This window comes from Somniosus microcephalus, chromosome 16 (genome assembly GCF_052327205.1).
Source record: "Somniosus microcephalus isolate GS21.2 chromosome 16, FLI_Smic_1.0, whole genome shotgun sequence".
Classification (NCBI taxonomy): Eukaryota; Metazoa; Chordata; class Chondrichthyes; order Squaliformes; family Somniosidae; genus Somniosus; species Somniosus microcephalus.
Genome location: NC_141002.1, coordinates 67251172 through 67273084, shown reverse-complemented (window position 1 = coordinate 67273084; position 21913 = coordinate 67251172). Strand labels below are relative to the sequence as shown.

Sequence of the window (21913 nt, the reverse complement as noted above, 5' to 3'; positions counted from 1 at the left end):
GGTTTCCGGGCATACAACATACAAGTTTCCTGTATAATACTTCCTGTGATTTATACAACCAAATCATTTGCAATGCCCAGATTCCAGTTTTTAAAAATACTAAAGAAAAGTTGTCTGTAGAATATGAAGATTCATATTTTTTTTATTTGTAATCTAGTTTTTGTGGAACAAAAATGACTGGACTATTTCCATTTGACCCTCCATCATTTCAGATAGTAACTTGGGAAAATAATTCTGAGTAGCCACCTAGTGAAACTTTAAACATGGCACTGTGTTGTAGTTCAGCAATACCAATAACTTTATAGGTAATTCACTTTCAAACTTAGTATTTCAACAATTAACACTTGGGCCACTCAAGTTTCATAGTGCAATATTCGGAAAGCCCAGATAAACCTTTTAGATGGTGTTTCCTTGTTTGCAATTCCCATGGCAGTATTTTGTGTTTAGAGTTCTACTGTTTTATCTGCTTAGTTTCTGTTTTCTCTTGTTTCTGACTTTGTTTCATCTGTTCCTCATGCCTTTTCCTATCGACATAGAATTTCAGGAGTCTCCTGAGCAGAAGTCGAGAACAAGTGATTCTGAGAAAGGTAGTATTGACGATTGAAGCTTTCTGGCAAAAAAAATGTACAGTACACTAATAAACATAATCCAACTTGATATCTACGTTTGTCCCCTTTCGCACAGCATTTGCTTCATTGAGTCCACATACAAAATGGGTTTACTAGGATTTTCCAATATGTACTTGTGTATTAGCTCCCCCAGTAAAACTCAGATGTGTAAATTGTTATTTTTAAATTGATGTACTGAGGAAAATCAAGTTTACAGCAAATGTTGGTTGAACAATTGCTGTATGAAAAAGGCTGTTTAATTATATTTCAGAATATTTGAAATAGCCAACCTTACTCTGCTTAAGAATGGTAATCAATTTTTTTCTTCTGTCCTGTTTTCTCAAAACTGCATAATTTTATATTATATTTTAAAACTTTCACTAGTTTATACTCTTTTTCTGCTCTGTTACTTGAGTGAAAATTTCAGTTTTTTTAGGAGTGGAGGTGGGAATATTGTCACATGTGCCACCCTGTTGCATAAAGAGAATATTTCTACATCTATTGAGCTATTTTCCCATATCTGTCTCCTGCCTAAACAAGAAGTTGTACATAAATTTCATTTGTTAAAGATCAACCTTAATTCCTACATTATTGTATTGCTGATGAAATGATAGTGTCTTAAGCTCATTAAAATCAATTCATTTAATTGTCTAGGGTGAGAAGCTCTCAGTATAGCACTCAAGTTTGTGAAACCAACTTTTAAGTATACATTTTGATTCTTCTGTTTCCCATGCACATTAGAATAAAACTTCAATAGTAGTTTTAGTGAAGAGGTAAATATTTCCACACAAGTCTAGAACACGTCAGTGCCATGACTTTCAAAGACATCACACTTTGGGTGTCACGTATCCTTTGGGCAAAAAATAGATATTTCTGATTATGTCAAATAATGTGAAATAATGAAATATCCAATTAACTAACCATGAATGAATCAAAGTGATTCAGTTTCAGTAAGTGAAGATAAGGAATGAGTAAACAGAAAACGGAACAATTAGATTGTTTAGTATTTTTTTTCTGAAAGCTACCAATCCAAAGCAAGAAGCTACTAATGCAATCACTTCAAAGATTTTGTGATGTTGGCTTGAGCTGCCATCTTGATTTTTCCCCCTGAAAATTTACTCAAGCAGTTAACCTGTTGTACAACCTGTTGTCAAGGACAATACTTAATAAAGATAACATCAATAACTCTTCATTCAAAAGATTTTTGCATACAAAATCCCTTTATTCAACAGGAATCAGCCACAGACACCTACTAATGCCTTTGGCATTCCAGACCATACATTCTTTTAGCTTGAACAAGGAGCTAGCAGTATCAAATTTTAGCCCTGTGTGCCCACTCATCAAAAAATAATCTGATAACTAATCCAATAAAGACAAATATGCTTCATTTTTGTCACACCAAGCTTAACCCAAGTCTAATGTGAAGCTTGACTCATCAATAATTGGCAGTGAGGAGGAGGGGAAAAAAGTGATCTTAACGAGAGATGACTTTGAAGAAAGTGAAAGACCATCCTCCAAAATTTCAGGAGGACAGTTAGGGGAATGTTTTTTCCCCTCAGTGGGAAATACACTTTCAGCAACCAGAAATCTTCCACTCTGAAGGCACAGAATTTCAAATGGAAGCGGTTTACTTTATGTTGCCACTTCAGTACCACAGATTGCAACATTTGCTTGATTGCAGCTTCAAGCCAAACTCTACCAGAATTAATCAGGTAGGCATCTCAGCTTTGCATTCATTGTACAAAATCTATAGGTGAGTTTCCCTATCATTTGATCATTTTATTTTTTGTGTTTCTGTTTATTTTTCCGTCAAAAGCAAAACACAACTAAAGAAAGTATTAAAACATTGCAATTGTTGTGCTGTATTGCTAAATATTAGATATTATTATTTAAGTACTCCATACATAGTTGAATTACTTTTCAGAATGCCATGTTAAATATGCGGTCAAGTAGAAAAATTAACATAAATATTAATGCCTGGCAACCTCCCAGTCCAATTCTGTTAATGTAACTATTTTGTAAAAATCATCTATGAATGACAACTAGCTATGAAACACTTGTCATTTATCAGTGCTCAAATTATAATGTTCATTAATTTGCAAGAAATCCTCCCAAAAAGAACTTGTTTTCCATGGGGAAACAAATTGAACAAATGTTCTTTTTCAAAGGTGTAAGTGGTGGTCCATGTTTTCTCAACTATGCTTTTTTTCAGCTGTGCATGTTTGCTCAGTAGGTTAAAATGTTGATTTCCGTTAGGCCAGGTCCCTCCTTTATCAGTGAACCTGAGTGCTCTGGTCAGTTTAGTTGCTTGGTTTTTAAATCTGTTTTGAATGCCTTGAATCCTCCTTAATATCCACAATATCTACTTGCTACAAAATCTTTTGACACTTAGGCAATTCATGTACTGGCTTTAGAGTGCTCATCGGAATATTCTGATGCAGCTATCATTTCTTTGGTCCTTATCAAGATTCCAACCACAGGTTTGGCAGCATCAAGCTTTGTTTATAAACCTTCCTCTTATCTAATTCATGTAAATACAGGAAATTTTGAAACTTTAGCTTTGAAAAGTTTCAGAATAATGGGGTGCATGCAGACCCAGGAGGTTATAATGAAACTTGAGTGCCACTGTCTTCTCATAAGCATCTATCATTATTCTTGTTGGTCCATTCATACTGCACAAACTAGGTGAAGCAAGTGGGAATCTAGGAAGAGACCTCAAACTTCTCAAAAGGAGTGCAAGATAACTAGATGTAGACAAACTACCCTTTTGGTTATCAGGTTCTTCTCCAGTTTGCTTTGACTACAACTACAACATGCATTGCAATTGGAGTTTTAACGATCCCTAAGAATTTTAGCCTAGATTTATTGAGCTTATTCCCATATGGCCAATATGCAAAGAGGTTTTCTTGACACTGTCTCTAGAGAAGCTATTTGGATATCTCACGCTATCTTTTAACATCATTATAATATTATGGGGTAAATTTTAACATCAGGCAGAAAACTGTTGGTGGCAGATCAACTGCCTGTTCTACACTGCCGCATTTCAATTACTTCAATGTAAAAGAAAATTGAGCAGGGTTTATAACGGGCAGCTGATCCGTTACCAGCATTTTTCTGCTCGGCAGTGAAAGTTTAAAATCTCCACCAACATTTCAAGGTAACAAGTGCTTCATTGTGACTGCTGGAAGCCAACCATTTCATTTATAGGATAGAATCCTACCTCCAGTTTTCTGTACTACTTTCATATAATACATTTGTACATACATGTTGAACAAATAAGGAATTATATTAGATTACCTACAGTATTAACACTGCATTAATGCAGTGGTCTTTACTTTTGAATATAGTTCTTACTTCACGGACAAAGAACTGTTGCCCTTGCCTTTAGTTCTCTTTCTGGCCAGCTACAGTTTGGTGCTCTCTAATACATTTGTTGTGCTTAATGTTGCATGCCCGTTGCTGCCTCCACTTAAAAAACGAAGATATATCTTTTAGGAGTGGGAAAGAGCACCTGATAATGTTGGGCCCTGTGCTGTGAAACAAGTCAAGGGTCTTCTTCCCTAGGTGCTTTTCTCCTTTGTTGAACAATGTAACATTCATTTGCATGTAGATATTGAGGCATCAGAGTACTTAAAAGATCTACAATAAGTTATCTAATGTTTGGTATGTAAGCAAAATTTGTTCTGGAAGCTGCCCCTGTTCAAAAACTGGAGGCCTGTATGGAGGCACGAGTCGTACAGTGTAGAAATATCACATAACTTGCACAAACCTGCATAGAATAAAGCTCTTAAATGGATTCTGTCCTTGTGATATTTCTGTGTTGGACAATGGCTCTATCCTGTTGTGTTTGAAGGATAAACTACATTAAAACAATGTAGAAAACCAAACCAAAGCTAAATTTTAATGAATCAAATTCCACATATAAATTATTCACTTTGTTTTGCAGTAGCAGATGAAGCATCTCAGACCGAGTCAGTCAGTAGGTAAGAAGTATTTATTTTGTGACTTGCTGTTGCATTTTAAACATTTTTTAAAATAGGTATATTTCTTAGGTTTTTTTTCCTCGAGATATTTCATTCCATGTTTTGTTTTTAGGGCCTCAAAGGATGCAGGTGACTCCTGGTTATCTTCAAATGAAGATGAAGAACCACAGTTTAGCTCCAAGGTACTATTTTGCCACTGGTATCGTTTTAAATAGGTTTGTTGTAAATGATGCATTGTGGTATCTCTCTCTTGAGTTTGAATGACTCATAACTAACACATGACTCCTTCTGACTGCAATTCTAAGACACTGAAATGTTTTTTTAGAATACAATCTCTAACTACTGGTCCCTGCGAAGGGTGACCGTCATTAAAGGGATGTAGCTAAAACTTAAAAGGGATGGGGGGGGTGGGTGGTGTGGTGAGTTGCTGCAGCTTATGCAAAGGCTACATGATGCAAAAATTAGAGGCTGTCAAAATAAATGGAGGTAATGGGCAAGTGATGGAGTGGCACAGCATCCAACCCACAGTGCTTCAAGGTTGGCAAAATGGAGATACTGTATTACTTGGGTGTGAGAAGGGTTGTCCTGTTTGGCAGTCTGGGGCAACTTCTCTAAGACAGGAGTGAACCATGCCTGGCAGGAGGTGGTGATCGATGAGGTGGATTTTAAGTCGGATCTTGGGGAGGCAAAGGGTGAAATTCCAGAGTGTGGGGCCTAGACGGCTTAAGGCATGGCCGCCAGTGATTGGGCAAAGGGGAATGGGGATGTACAAAAGGCCAGGGTTCAAGGAATCAAGAGTTTGAGGTGGGAGTTGTAGGGCTGGAGGAGATTAGAGATGGGGAAAGGAAAGGCCATAAAAAGATATAAACACAAGAATTTAAAATTTGGGGTGTTGGAGGACTAGGAACCAATGTAGATCAACAAGGACAGCAGTAATGGGTGAGTGTAATTTGGTGTGCGATTGTATATGGACAGCAAAGAATTGGATGAGTTAAAGTGGATAAATTAAAATTTATGGAGTGTGGAGGATGGGAGGTCAGCCAGGAGAACATTAGAATAGTCGAGTCTATAGTCGAGGGTTTCTGCTGCACGTGATCCGAGTTGGGGCGGAAGTAGGCGTTGTTGCAGAGGTGGAAACCGTGGTCTTTGTGTTGGAGAGGTTATGGAGGAGGAAGCTTTGCTCGGGGTCAAATGTAATGCTGAGATTGTCTAGTTTTGGATAGCTAAACCAGTTGTGTGCCAGATTTTGTTCAATTCTGCACCCCTCATACTTGAGGGAGCAAAGTTGGAGCCATACCAGCAGGAATGACTGGGATAGGAGAGAGTAAAGCTTTTGCTGGGGACAAGGGCAGCAAAGGTGGAACTGAGAGTTGAGTAGATTGACAGCTGCAGAGGTTTTGTGGCAAATGAAGGGCCTTGGCTTGGCAGTTTGAAAGTGCTGTTGACTTGGGGAGGGGGAGTTTCTCCCAGAACTGATGCAGAAGTAGGTACGATTAGAAGGAAATTGGGGGATGCATGTGGTAAGGGATACAAGAAAGTGGTCGGAGATGGTGTTGTCTGTGATTGAGACTATGGGAATAGAGGAGGTGGCTGTGAATATAGGTAGGATAGTTTATATGTAGGGAGGATAGGAGGGTGGTGAATTTGAAGGAGTGAAGGCATGGAGAGCCAAGATGGAGATTGAAATCAGCAGACAAGGCTCTCCGTGCAAAAACTGATGGAGGAAAGAAGATATCTCTGTGAGAAACACTGCTTGGGGCAAGGATCTTGATCAGTAGGAGCTTGAGCCAGTCTAACGAAGAGTGATGAAGGGGTTCTGAAGGTTAAGTGGATTCAGTGGTCACGGGAAGCAAGTGAATAGCTACAAAGCAGAGATCATGTAGCAGTGTGGGAGCAGAATCCAGATCCGGTGAGAACCAGCAGGAACGGATCAGAGCTAGGATATCTAGAATGCCTCCTTCCAAAGGAGTTGAAGGCTTTTAATTTCTGACCCAGTTTGGTTATGTGCCCTTTTGTTACAGAAGAATAGTAGGCCGGAATTTTCTGGCGTTCTTGGTGCAGTTGGCGGCGGGTCAGGTGTGAAATTTGAAATAAGTTGTAGCGGGTCGGAAACCTGCCGACATCCCGCCCCCCAAGCGCCTTTCCCTCTGGCGCGTTTGCTGGTGCGGCAGCGACCCAAACGGCAGAGGAGGGCGACCCAATTCATATCATTAACAGGTAGTTGTCAGACCCTTAAGAGCAATTTTCAGCCTACCTTTTCAATTTCCCTGGCTGCCCACGGGATTCACTGAGCTCGGGAACCACATCTGTCAGCCTGAGTTGAGTGGCCATTGATCTAGCTGATTAGATGACAACATGAAATGTACTATAAAACCTTCCACCTCACAGCTGGTCACTTTCCTCAGGCAGAAGCTACTGCTGACTGCATTCCCAGTGCACATTTGGATTTCTACAGGCCACAAGCGTTTCCAACAAAGTCGCCATCCATCTTGCCTGATTGCTACAACCTATCACACCATTGACAGCTTGCTCCTCTGATCTCTACTTGACCTGCCATCTATTCCATCAGCATGGGTGCTGTTTATACTGTCACCTTGGTCCTCCGAATCAGACCACAATGAGCCCCAACACCAGCAGTACCAGGCACACCATCAGCACCAACAACAACACCACCAATCTTCTTCTCAACCACCTGATGCTGCACAGGACAGAGGGCATCAGCGATACCCCCAACACAGGGTATACAGGCAGAGGATAAGCTTCCTCAACATGACTGAGCAGCAGTACCAAAGGAGGCTCAGGCTATCGCGTCAGGTCGTCACAGACATTTGCACATTGCTCAAGCAAGACCTGCAGCCCAGATGAGCGGGTGGGAACACCTTACCAGTGGCTGTCAAAGTCACCAGCATCCTCAACTTCTTCGCCTCGGGCTCCTTCCAGGGATCTGCAGCAGACATTTGCGGCATCTCGCAGTCGGCCACCCACAGATGCATCACACAGATCACCGATGCCTTGTTTGACAAGTCAGCCAATTACATCAACTTTGCCACTGATGAAGCCATTGTTACTGAGCAGGCACTCTTCTTTGCCACTCTGGCTGGCTTCCCTTGGATGTAGGGCGTCGTCGACTGCACATGTGGTCATCAGGACACCCTATCATAACCCAGGACTCTTTGTCAAACTCAAGGGCTTCCACTCCCTCAATGTGCAGCTGGTCTGCAACCATAGGAAGATCATTATGCATGTGTGTGCCAAATTCCCTGGCAGCTGCCATGACTCTTTCATCCTTCACTAGTCCACCCACCCACAGCCCTTCGCTCCTCGAAACAGACTTTCCGGCTGGCTGCTTGCAGACGAGGGCTATCCACTGAAGATGTGACTCGTGACACCCTTGAGGAGATCAAGTACTGAAGCCCAGGAGAGATATGATGAAAGCCACATTTCCACCAGATGTGTCATAGAGCAGACAATAGGAATACTCAAAATGCGCTTCCGATGCCTTGACAGATCTGGAGGAGCCCTTCAGTACACTCCAGCCAGGGTCTCCAGAATCATTGTGGTCTGCTGCACCCTTCACAACATATTGCAGCAGCGAGGATTAGCGCTGCATGAGGAGCAAGGCACTGAGTGCACAGCCTGTTTGGAGGAGGAGGAGCAGGAGCTGGAGGAACCTGTGGGCCAGATCCCACCAGCACCTGAGCACATTGCTGCCCGGGAGGCCAGGAATGGCCTCATCATCTCCAAATTTGCTTAACTTTACACAGTACACCTATATGGCTACCACATGCTGCGCTAGGTTGGCACCACCCCATAGCAACACCATAAAGGATCCCTACAATGACCAAGCCATTCCTTTCACACTCACCACAATTGCTGGAGGTACCGTTACGTCTCATCGTTCACTGCATCTCACTAAACCACTTCCAAAGGTGCACATAGATGTCCCAAGACGGGAAAGTGGTAAAAATAAAGGCCTAGAAATTGGGTTCTGGCGCCAAGTTCGCCTGGGCGCTGATTTTTGCGCTGTGTTGGGAGTAATACCGATCGCCAGAAATTCAGTTTCAGAAACCCTCGAGGGAGACGGGGCGAGGCTCGAGGCGCTCTGCGTCCCTCTTAGGGTGCTGAAACTGAATATCACAGCGCAACGTGCCGCAGCGCCACACGCTACGGCACGGCACGCTGCGGTACTGCAGGCCTTCCTCCCATTGTTAAGGGGGAGGGGCCTGCCACAGCGTGATCCCCGATTGCGAGTGCCGGCAAAAGAGCCCAGCCCCGAGCAAAAGTGCCGGGCTCTCGGGAAACGGCCAGCAATGCCGCGGTTGGGGGTGGGGTGGGGGCGAGGTGCTGGCAGGCGGCCGCCGAAAAAGGTGGCCGCCCCGCACCTCCACCTTAACTTGCACCGCTGCCGGCACAGCAAGGCCCCATGAACCGGGCGCGGGTAGCGAACGGCGCTACAGCGGCGTTCACTACCAAATATCGTGAACGGGGCGCTGCGCACACCGATGATGTCATCGGTGGCGGCGCAGCGCAACAGGCTAATGCCACCATTAGCGCCCCTGCTGAATATTGCGGGAGGCGCAGCCAGTGGCGCTACAGCCACTGACTGCCTCTTTAGGCGCTAACAGGTGGCGCTACTCACCCAATTTCTCCCCCAAAGATTTTTATGGTTGACAATACATTAATGGAAACTTGACATTAACATTGACTAAAACACCCAAGTGGCTACTCTTGTGAATCTACTTGGGTGTCACCTTTCTCTTCTGCATACTTCTACGAGGTGCTAGCCCTGTGGCTTCAGCAGAGGTAGAGGCACCCTGCTCACTTCCCTGCTGTGACTGTTTATAGACACTCTTGGCAGACGTCCTCTGGGCTTTGGAGCCTTTGATGGCCCCACCAAAGTCTGCTTCTCCTGCGACTTTGCAGGGGCAGACTTGGCCATTGCGATCCGAAGAGCCATCTGGGGCTCTGACTGAGGGGGTGGCAATGGGGGAGAAGTGTAAGCACTTTGAGAGGAGCCCACACTTCCATGTCCCCTCTCACCATCATCCCTCTGATGGGCCACCCACATATCCCTGATAGCAAGGAGTTGGAGAGCACCTTGCTGCACATTATTGGGGCCATGAGGACCCACGTCTATGCTGACATCCCTCCTATACAGGAGGTCTATGAGTCTCTGCCATCTATTCTCCGTAGATAGCCATCTATTCTCCACAGAGACCATGTGCTCCTGTGAGTGGCACATTAGCTGCTCCATGCAGGTGGTCATCCTATCCATGGAAGAGCCTACAGTCACCATCGCCTGCGACACGGTGGTGCTCATGTTGGAGATGGACTCCTCCATTCTCTGCCCATTTGCAGACATCGCATTCGCAAAACCTGTCAAAGCCTTTTGCACTTCTTCCTGCAACTCCAGGATCGCTCTCTTTCTGGATGGCCTCCTGAGGCTCAGCGTCTGCATGCAGCTGAGCAGAGCTTGAAGCGTCCTGCACCCTCCAGCGAGGAGTCTCCACTGTTGTCCCGGTCTCCACCATCTGCTCTTGCTCACTTGTGACGGACCTGGTGATGACACTACTCTATCTCGCGTGGAACCCACTGAGGTGTCCGTCTCTGCGTTGGTGATGGGTGCGCTCATGTCTGGTGACACTGTGCCCTCAGGCTGCAAGTTCCTCTGGAGTCCTCTTCCTCCTGGACAGTGGAGGGGGCTCTTTGCTGGAGCTGTGGGAGAATAAAGAGATGAGTTAGATATGCCAAATGAAGAATGGGTACACATATCATTATGCACATGATGACCCTATGAGTGACTGATGTATGCCATGTAGCTGTATGATATGTAATTCTGTCACCAGGTTGCTGAGATGCCCCCCTCTCTCCGTCTCCCACCTCCAGCTGCTCGGCCAATCCCGATACTTCCAACGCAGCTTCCTCTGCTGTTGAGGGTGGCAAATGATGGAGGCCCCTCTCCAGTTCTCTCCCTTTCCCTCTTATTGTGCGCTCTGTTCTCCTACAAGGAGGGAAAGAAGAGAAGGTTGAGTGAGAGTGATGGAATGAGTGTACGGAATGGATGGGTTACATCTTTAGAGGGAGACTATGATGGATTGGGGTGGCAATGCCAAGTGGCCTCCTTGTGTGTTAGTTGGTATGATTACATTAGGATGAGGGTGAGTGAAGGGTGGCTAGTAAGATGGGGATGTACTTATATATATTAGATAGAGAGAGATAGAGATATGGGTGGAGGTGCAAGGTATGTTGGTGTGAGTAAGGATGTGTAGGAGTAGGGTTGGGAAGGCAGAGTGATGGGGATGTGATGAGAGGAAGAGCAGGATGAAGTTGAGTGTGGCTTTGTACTCGCCTTTCCTGATCTACTGAGATCATTGAAACATTTCTGGCACTGCGCCCAGGTCCTCCTGAATACATCCCTGCTGTTGACCTCCTCTGCAGTTTTGGAGTCAGGCTCTTTTTATCTCCTGCGGAGGTCTCTTCCACCCATTGGAAGGGAAGAGGACCTCCCTGCGTGCTCTGACTCCCTCCACAAGCATATGGAGGGAGTCATCGGAGAATCTGGGTGCAGCCCTCGGCCTCTGTGTCGCCCTCTGCCTCTGTGCAGCCATCTCTCCAACTGTTTTGTGCAATCAAAACTTCCAGTGTGCTGCCTGCACACTCCTAGATGAACCTTCAAATGCAATGTGGCCATGGCTCCTTTAAATATCTCGGTTGAAAACGCGTCATCAATGATGGCATCAGACCCGCACCATTTAAGAGAGCCGGGTAACCCGCAGGACGGGCCCCATTAGCGCAAAGTCGATTTCTGCAGTGGGGTGGAAGCAACAACGGGGTCGGGCCACGCCCACCACCCAGGTACAGAAAATTCCTGCTGTAGTCTTGTCAGTAGAAGGAACACGCACATGTGCCCGACCTACAGCACATTATGGGCATCAGTAAGTGAGTGTGCAGCTAAATTATGCTGTAATGACCTTGTTTGTGACTCATTTAAAGCAGTGAATATGCTGAGACTTTTAATTGTAAATTGCAGCTTTTATGTGTACCCTGCTGCAACTATGAGCATGCATGATGAGCAGTTAAAGAACTGTAAGTTTGTATGAGGAGTTCAGCATGGGCCAGCAATAAAGGTAGAACAGGTTGACCAGCAACAATTTGTGGTGTGCATATTTGGGCCATCTGGTAAATGGTACCATTGGACAATCTAACCGTGGTAGTTTCCTTAATGTATGTTGTTCCTAGGTCATACAAATACTGTACACCGTTTTGGCTCTGGTTGCTACCTCTTCCCAGACATGCTGCATTCTTGGCGAGGTGTGCCAAAAAAGACTATTCTCATCACAGTCATCTAATACAACAGATTTCAGAATCCTTTACAAATCCCTCCATTGCCTCACTCCTGGATACCTCTGCAACCTCCCCCCAGCCCAGTGATCCCACTTGCACATTTGAGTTTAGGCTGTCGCATATCATGTTCCCCCTCCCTGCCATTCCACTGTTTTCAGCCATCTTTCTCTGCACTCTGGAATTCTCCTGAATTCCACCTTGCCTGTCTTTCACCACCCCTTTTATAAATGGAAGAATTACCCTCTGACAAATTGTATTTTAGGTTATAAACTACGACTCCGATTTGTTAAGAAGTAAAATTGTTAGAAGGAAGAGCAAATATGGCAAATTTCACTAGAATACAAATGTTTACTTAAAATTGCAGTCCCTGTTCTAAAACAGTGAAAATGTCTCAAAGTGCTTGAGGCTGCCCATAATGAAACTTAACTTGGACTAATATCTGTAATATGAAGTTTATGCATGAAAGAGGGTATTCAGCAACAACTTGCATCTGTATAGTGCCTTTAGCATTCAGAGGCATAAAGAAAGTGTTGCTACTGGCCCCATATGCCAACAGCCTAGCGAAGCCAAAATCTCAAGATGCTAGATACAGACAACCGTTATACCCGTTCTTAATTTTGAAATCTAAACTGAGATGAAGGATTGCCAAAAGGAGTCATTCAGCATTAAATACAGCTATCACTGACCGTAGGGATCAAAACCATCGGGCTGCTTTCCTAGAAACCTGTTTACAACTGTTCACCCCTTTTTAGGACAAGGCAAGCTGTGAGATCCTTGCTTGCAGGACCCCAAATGCATTGTCAATCAACTACTGGCTACCTCAGTCTCCTTCCTGCAGCAAGGCAATCAGTATTAAGTGTTGTTGTCACCTATGTGTACTTGACACTTGTTATGTCATACCAAACAGGAATGATTTATACACCACCTTTGAAGTGACAGTGCAGTGTGACGAAGTATATTCTAGATATCTGCACAGACATAGGAATGTAGGAATTGCTACATGGAAAAAGACTGCGATCCATCTAGTTTCCCTTCTACCACCCCGGGGTAGTCTTATGCTACTGTTAAAGGAGGGGTGTTCTTATTTATAATTTACTCCTCAAATCAAAAAGGTTTTTATACATTAAATATCAGGTATCACAAATTTATAAAGTATACAGCACATGTAATAGTATTTAAACATGCACTTAAAAGCTAATACTTACAACCAGACTTAATGATGGTTAGTTGAGGATTCATCGGGTTTACAGTTCTGAGCTCAGCATCTTGGGCCTTTACGAATCCAAATACTCATTACAAACAGCAGTTTTTATACATTTCTCTTCTCTTACTCCTTCCACGTGACAATCCACATAATTCTGTATTACATAATTATATCAAAGTTAAAATACAACTCCATCTAAGGATCATTAATTGACATCCCTTAACAAATAACTTTTCTTTTAACAAGTTATTCTTCAGTAGACCGGTACAACTCCCTTATTTTGTTATCAATAGTTTTACTCTTGTTACATATAATTACGATACCATGGAGTGAAACTTTTAATTATAAGTTTGTCTTTGATTCAGTACCATTTTGTACCAGTCAACTCAGATGTTTACCTTTGCAAAAATCACTCTTTTTCCTGCACTTGTTATCAACTGATTAAAGTTCTCTGAACTATATGAATCAGTATGTACTGGAATGTCTTTTAATTATGTTTACTGAAGTGACCAAACTGACAATTGTTTTAAGGTTAGCCCTGACTCAATTGTCCAGTAGCAATGTTCCCCTTAAGGTGCGCGGCCGCACATCAATCGCGAGGTCCCGCGCAGGCCACTCACCAGCTGTTGCCGCTGAGAGAGATACCACACAGCAAATTTAAAGGGTCCACGTCGGAAACAAAATAATTAGAGGGAACATTGCCCAGTAGTACTTTACATTGACTTAAACTTCTCTGCTTCACTGCAAAGTCTAAAGATTAGTATTGCTACAATATCAAGAGAAATCAATAACAGTATAATAGCAGTCTTCAGGACAGTCTGATTAAACCTTTCCTTAAAGTACGATAGTGGAGTTGTTTGCTAATCATGGCAATCAATCTTTATCAATTAGTCTACAATCTCAGTGGTATTTTAATTCTCTCCAATCAGAGGGAAGGAAGCAATGAAAAGAGAGCGGCTCCATCCTGCGTCCTTCCTCTCCAATCTGTGCTTTAACACTGCAGATTTTGGTAGCAGATGAGAAGCCTCATTAATAAGTGTAATTCTGGGACCTCTGATGTACATGGGACACCAATGGTATTTTAAGCCGCTCCTGAGTGGAGCACTCACCACGGCTGTCCTGCCAGGTAAAGCTGTCTGAAAGCTTGCGAGTTCACCTTGGGTAAGTTTATATAAAAAACACGTTCTTTAGTGGGGCCAAGACTTGCTGTTGGCAGCCATCTCCTGATGCTGGCCGGGGGCCTCTGACCCACCCAACCTTTCTGCCAGAAAGGGCCAAGCAGCTGACCGGCGGTGTTCAAATGAGGCCCGGCAATTAAAATCTTCATTGCGGGATTGCTGTCTGCTTCTGCCAGTACTTAAAATCAGCCATTCTATTTCAATTTAAAGTGGTAACCAACTAGCCAACTATCAAAATTCCATAAATACAAAAAATATTAGGGGCAGATTTTCCTGTTCATGTGCCTGAGTGCAATACATTAAAGATATTTGAGGGGTGTGATCCCCTGTCGACATTGCTCTATTCGTTGCACCCAGGTGATCCAGTATGTTCAGGCGCAGGGACAGGAAAATCTGCCGTGCAGAGTCTTTGGAGACAAGACAAATTTCTGATCCATGTACTGTATACTGAAAGAGGTAATAAATTATCAGCTTTGACTCAATGGTAGCACTTTCATCTCTGAGTCAGAAGATAATGGATTCAAGCCCCACTCCAGTGACTTGACCACGTTATCTCCGATGCCATTTCATTGCGGTTCTGAGGTACTGCTGCACCCTCAAAGCTATCGTCTTTCGAATGAGACGTTAAACTGAGGCCACATCTGCCTGCTCAGGTGGACCTAAAAAGACCTGTGGCATTATTCGAAGATGAGGAGAGGAGTTCTCTTGGTGTCCTGATATACATTAATCCCTTCACCAACATTACTGAAACAGATTATCTGGCCATCTATCTCATTGGTGTCTGTGGGACCTAGCTGTGGGCAAATTGGCTGCCCCATTTGCTTACATAATATTGGCTACACTTTAAAAAGTACTTAATTGACTAGCAAATGTTTTCGGATATCCTGAGGATGAGAAAGCCACAATATAAATGCAAGTTCTTCCTTTACTAAAATCTTTTGATTTTGATATATTCATTAGTAATCCTTCATCTTTGAAAATGGTGTCGTTTTTAAGTATACTGTAATGCATAAATTTGATGTTTATTTCTGACAATGATGAAGGAAGCAGAAAGCTGAGTTAAAGAAAATTCATTGACTTCATCCTGACCTTTTCATGGTGGGAGTACAGTCGGTAAAAATTTAAATTTCTAACTTTTTAGACTAGTTAATAAGAACAGTGTCTTTTTACAGATATCACAGAAACTTAGTTTGACTAAGTTGATAAATACTTCCCAGCAAAGCAAAGAAAATGGTAAGTTGTTGAGAAAATAATTGAAAATAAATTTAAGTACTGGTTTACATGATGTGTAGTTGATGACGTTGTTTCAATGCTTATAAACAAAGGATTTCTCTGTTTTGCTTTAGTAAACGAAAAGGCTAATTCTGGCAAAGTCCAGCACATGGACATTTTGCATCCAGCTGAATCAGATATAGATAGTGAGGAAGAGTCAGAAGAAGATAGTCGAGGTGAAGAAGAAATTAATGAGAATAGCCACTTGCTAACCCATCCTTCACCCCAGACCAAGACACCTTTACTCGCTTCTCCTCAAACAGCTGTCCCATCAGCCAGCTCCTTTATAAAACCTCAGTCAAATTCTACCCCATTTAAAGGCTACAAGCAGGTACATTATTATTTCTAGATTGTGTTCCTTTTTTAATTGTTTTTATTTCTTCTTATGTGGTGCAATGAAGATTTGTGTGGGAAATTGATGAATATTAATCCAAAAACTGAACTGAAACGAAAGGTAATCGATAGCTGGGATAATAGTGAAAGAGGAGCATGGTGCAGAATGTGTTTCAGGTGAGGAGGAAGATGATGAGGAAGAAAGCAGTGAGGAGGAGGATGACAATGAAGAAGAGGATTACGAAGAGGGGGAAGCTGAAGATAGTATCAGTGAAGAAGGACACAAAGATAAAGTTAATTTAGATGAAGAAGAAAACAAAAAGATGAAACTGAAAGGTACTCATTGCAACATAATCGAAGAAGATGGAGGGAATAAAGAGGAAATAAAAAATACAGAGTTTACAAGTAAGCCTAAACAAATTGAAGACTTGGCAATCAAAGATGATCTAGAAGAAAGAAAGTGTGAAAAAAGAATGAGGAAACCCATTCAATCTCAAACAAGTAATCAAAATACGGGTTCTCTTGATTCCGGCACAGTTGGCAAAATGGTTGGGACATACGCACCCAAAAATGAAAATCATGATGTTTCTGATGAAAAACAAGAACATTTAATTGTGAATTACCATTGTACAGAAGAAAGGTCTGTTTTGTTCAAAAAGACAAATGATGCAAAGACTGTTAAAGAATATAATTGTCATGACATGAGCTATGATAAAAGTGTTAAATTGTCTGTTGACCATAGAGAAAGCGATGACTGTAATTTCAACAGTTGTACTGCTATGACAAATAAAAACCATCATAATCAAAGAGGAAACTTTTCAGCTGAGCCTGATTCTATATCATGGAGTTCTGAAATGCAACAAAATAAGACACAAATTGTTAATGCACATTCTCAATTGAAAGTAAGTGTACATGTGCAACTGTTGAAAAGTGAGAATCAAAGTGTTTTTGAAGTTTTGAAAACAAAAGGTGAAGAAATAAGCAGAGGAAATGAAGAGGGCCTTACTGATACCCATGCTAAAAAATCTTCACTGGAGTGGGAAAACTTGGCTGAAAATGATGATGGTCCCTGGGATTCCGACCAAATAAGCAGTAATACTGAGAAAGATGCTGATTCTGGCAAAGGAACAGTAGTGAAATATCAGCAGAATTTCTCTGATGCACAAACCACAGTTGATTTTGTTCAAGAAATTAAAAAGATACCAGGAACTGTTAAACCTCAAGAGTTTGCTGCAAAAACTGATCTAAGTAAAAAACACCTCCATGAAGACTCCAATGAGAAACCAGATAATGAACATTTTAGAATTGATTGGAGGGAAAATAAAGGCATTGATGGTGATGCTAGACTTATACAAATAAATAAATCTTCGAAAATGATATGCAACAGAGACAGAAAAACAGTTAAGGAGACTTCAATACCTGGCCAATGTCCAAGCCAACTGGTGGATCCTAACGATGAATCTGAGTTGTATATTTTCTATGGCAGTGTTATAGATGAAGGAACTGAAAATCAACACCATCACCATTGTTTTGTGGAAGATACTGAATTACCAAATACTCCACTAAATCACAATAGTACTGTTGATACAATGATTCGAGAAGAACAGTGTGTTGTATTGAGTTCTCGGGCTACCAGTACTGACATGATGAGAAAACTCCATAAATCTAAATCTTTTATAATGGAGCTGGACCGACAAAGGGATGCAGAAACGATAACTGATGCGGCTGATCAAAATGTAAATGTACAGTGCTTGAATTAATGTGCTAAAATATAGTAAAGCGACTCCAGTTTTTCCCTGACAAGTCGAGAAACAACCCTCTGTCTCATTATGCTAAATTAGATTTTTTTTAAATATAATTGCACATTACCAACCTGTTCTAATCTACTGATAAAATATTTTAAAAATCTAGAACAATTGTTTTATTGTAGTTTCCCAGTGGTTAGGTTTGGGTTTTACTGTGGTTTGCTAGTGATCTTTAGTAGGGATGTTCTTCATTTATGTACCCTTTAAATCATTTGGTTTATTTTAATTTTAAAGTTTCAGTAATCTGTTTATTGGTTGAACCAGAAGACCAGAGTAAAAACATATTGTTAGTTGATTTAAGAAGGTGATGTGAAATTGACAACTGCCACCACATCTAACGAGATAATAGGGTAGATTTTCAACTTGCCGCCTGGGCGTAAAACGGGCTTTGCAGCTTGGTCGTCCATTATAAAAATAATAATTTTCATTTCTATTGATTTCAATGGAAATGAAAATTGGTTGTTTTCTATAATGGGTGGCCGATCCGCAATGCCAATTTTATGCTTGGGTGGCAAGTTGAAAATCTACCCTGCTGTCTTGTTAGGTTTTTTTTAGAATATTATGGCGTTTCTTTTTTCTAATTTAATTAAATGGTACCTTTCTTGAACCTTTTGGATGGTTTACATATATAACACTTTTTTGATGTAACCACATTATAAAGCAAAAAAGTATTTTTCTGGAACCTGAACATATGTTTGCTGAAACCTTTTTACTATAATTGGTTTAGATCATGAGGGCAAAGTTAATTGTTTTGCTGTAATCTGTAACTTTCAGATATGAAAATTTGTGTTTGGTATTATACAATCGGATTGGAAATAATTTTAATGAAATCTTTCATCTTGTACAGGACAGATCCTCGGAAGAGGAGACGTGGCCTTTAGAAATGTGTTCAACAAACTCCAGGGTTGCAGCAGTGCAACCTGTTAATCTTGATGCAGCTTCCACATGTACTGCTCAGGTGAAAGAGGCTTCCCACCAAAAAAATAGAAGAGGTAACTGTGATACATATTTTTTTTACATCTTGGTAATTTAGGATTGATTGCTTACTTCCTTATTGTTTTATCTTCCAATCTTCAAATAAACCCTTTTTTTTCCAAATGCCACATTAAGACTGCAATTATACAAAAGCAAAATAATGTGGATGCCGGAAATCTGAAATAAAAACAGAAAATTTTGGAAATACTCAGCAGGTCAGGCAGCATCTGTAGAGAGAGAAACAGAGTTAACAGCCCAGAAACTCGGGTTGGAGGCTTCCCGCGGGTGCAAGCCCCCGACCTGCACTTACCTACCGCGCCGGCCGTTGAGCTGTGGGCCCGCGTGGGATTCCGATCCTGGACCTCCTCCAACTGCCGGCGCGCAGTGCTTGCGTATCCCAGGGGCGCAGCTAGCTCAATGCATCCCCTGGGATCACGTGGGCCATGGAGAGCCAATGGTAGCAGGGAATGCTTCATTCATAAGTTTGACAAAGACCTGTCAAACCTATAAATACTGTAAGTCCCAAAACATCACTAAATCTTCAAATATTTTTTTTTTTAAATCACTTTTTAAAAATAAACTATAAATTACATGAAATAACTTTTAAACAATAATTTGAATTTTTGAAAACATTAATTACATTTTCTAACGGGGCTAAAAATAAACACCTTTCTTTAAAGTATTTAAAAATAATAAACCTGTGGAAAAAAATGTTTTAATTTTAATTAATTCACCACTTACCTTGTAAAAAGCAGGCCTTGCGACTGCTTTTTACATGTCTAACTTCTGGAGACTTACCCTCCGGGAAAACCTGCAAAAAAAACACGTAAGTTCGAGGCGCACGCGCTGCCTCTCTTGCGCACGTGTTCAAACTCTGAACCCCTTCTTTCAGGGGAACGGAAGTGCCGGTTTCCCGCACATGCACAATGCATGCACGAAACTGGCACTTCCATTGGGCTTACGGGTGAGTACCCCATGCGTACTCGCCCGTGGAGACCCGAATTTCTGGGCCAACGTTTCAAGTCGATGACCCTTCATCAGAACTGCAATTATGTTGCACTAAGTTTGAGACCAGTAGATACAAATGCAACTGACAGCTGGCAACACTGAGTTACTGCCTGGTTAAGTAAGTACACTGCTCTGATCTTGGCTAGTAAATGTTCTTAATATTCTGAGAGCATGGCTGGATGTGTCCATATTCTCATGGCATTATGAAGATTCTAATGTAAGTTTATAAGTTGACAAAGCAGTCAACTGATGGCATGAGCACTTTTTAAATTTGGCTCAACCAAACAGGAGGAGTTTTGAGACATTTTTCTATGTTAAAGACGTTCTATAAATGCAAGTTGTTGTAGTTCTAGTAATATATACATCGACATATATACATCGACATAGATCTTACTGCAAGCATCTGAATTGGTCTTTTGGAAAGCATCTCACACTGAGTTCCTAAGTCAGATCAGGACCTGACTCTGAAGTTACACTGCCATTGATGCAGAAGTAGTGATATAACTCCACAATAAGATACTATTAATGTCCTTGTACCTGGTCACTTGATTTTCCTCTTCTAACATTGTACATAAACTATGCCCATGGGATACTTATCAAAAGTGTAGACAAACTCCAGCACTAACAGCTTTGTCAGGAGACCAAAGGTGTGCTCAGTATTGAAGTGAGCAGCAGCCTGTGTCTGATGGTATCAGTATTTGTCAGGCGGACGATTGGCTCATTCACCATAGATTTAATGGCCTGCCAAAAGCAGGTAACCAACCTGCGCCAAAAGGTGCAGCATCAGTAAGAGGTGCGTTCAATCCTGAATAACGGATTTCTTTGCTGATAGGCTGCCTCTGCATTTTGGACGGCCCCACTCCCAGGAAAAAAATTGTCAATAACTTGCAAATAGGCTGCATGCTGAATTTCAAACTTTTTTTGCACTTAATGTATTTATTTGAATACAGACATCATGTTTTATTTGGCATTCACCAGAAGAATTTATCCATGGAAACCTGCCTTTGACTTGCCCTCTTTACTCCTAGTCAGAATGTATCGAGCCTATACCTTTTTCTATTTCATATTTAACTTTGTCTCGCTATCAGTCTGCTATTTAGTATGTAATTTTTATCCTGGCTTAGGTCTTTCATCCTACTGAAATTGACTAATTTCCAGTCCAATACTTTTATCTTGGGCCCCTCTATCTTCTTTCATTATGAATATAATTAGATTATGGTCATTATTTCCAAATGTTCTACTTTTATGTCATTTATTTGAACCAAATCCGTCACTGCATTGTTCTTTGGACATGAAGCTTACTGATTAAAGAAACATTTCTAGATGCATTCCATTTTGATCCCAAGTCTTTGTCTTATCCTTGTTACCATAATTACATAATTACAACTCTATTACTATTGCAAAACCCTCTAAATTGATGGTCTACAGTGCCCTCCCAATGTGGTAACAGATCCCTTACCATCTCTACCCAGACAGACTCTATCTGAGCACTGCCATTAATTATTTAATAATAATAAAACAGAACTTTCTTTGGTTGAAATTGTGTCTTGAAAAAAGCTGCCCTTTCCTCTTTTCTATCTCCAAAGTTTATAACCAGGAATATTTAATTCACTTATGCTTTGTCCCTTCCCCAACTGCTCTATTTACTCTTTCTGCGCGGACATTTATTTTGTGCTACAACCTGTCCCAGAATTCATTCCACTACCCTAAATTGAAAGTGCTCTCTTCTACACCATCATTTAAGCCATGTCTTTTCCAACCGTCCTGGTCAGTTGGAAGTGTGCCATGCACCACTCCTCTGATCCTTTTAGGTAATTGTCAGCTTGACTCCAGTGGTACTTTTGCTTCTGAGTCAAAAGGTCATGGGTTCAAGCCCTGCTACAGGGCATGAGTACATTATCTAGGCTGACACTTCTTTACATGTCCTAATGGAGTGCTGCAATGCCAGCTGCAGTTTTTCGGATGAGACATTAAACTGAGTGTGAGTCAGCAGAGAGTGCTGTGAGTTTGGGTAAGTGTGTGAGTTCTTTAATTGTTATTTCTCTTTAAATCATTCTTGATAAGATTACTTAAGCAGTTTAAGTAAAGGGGAAAAGTTAAATATTTGGGATTCTGTTGGTTTAAGAAGAGTAAAACAAGGTTACACTGCAGTAGGAGTAAATTGGCACAGCAGGCAGTGGAAACCAGTTTTCTAACCAATCAG

General features: G+C 41.7%; 1 protein-coding gene across 5 annotated transcripts in view; it reads left to right on the top strand.

Annotated features, from left to right (window-relative positions):
• Positions 1-21913, top strand: part of LOC147106249 (alanine and arginine rich domain containing protein) — a 214608-nt gene that overhangs the window by 47156 nt on the left and 145539 nt on the right. For 2 of the 5 annotated variants that reach the window (XM_086009193.1, XM_086009192.1), the window contains exons 7-12: positions 537-587; positions 4555-4591; positions 4704-4773; positions 15490-15550; positions 15664-15920; positions 18575-18719. In XM_086009193.1, coding sequence (XP_085865319.1) covers positions 537-587; positions 4555-4591; positions 4704-4773; positions 15490-15550; positions 15664-15920; positions 18575-18719 — 621 coding nt within the window. The remainder of the gene's footprint in view (positions 1-536; positions 588-4554; positions 4592-4703; positions 4774-15489; positions 15551-15663; positions 15921-18574; positions 18720-21913) is intronic. The other 3 variants (XM_086009196.1, XM_086009195.1, XM_086009194.1) reach the window with 2 other exon arrangements.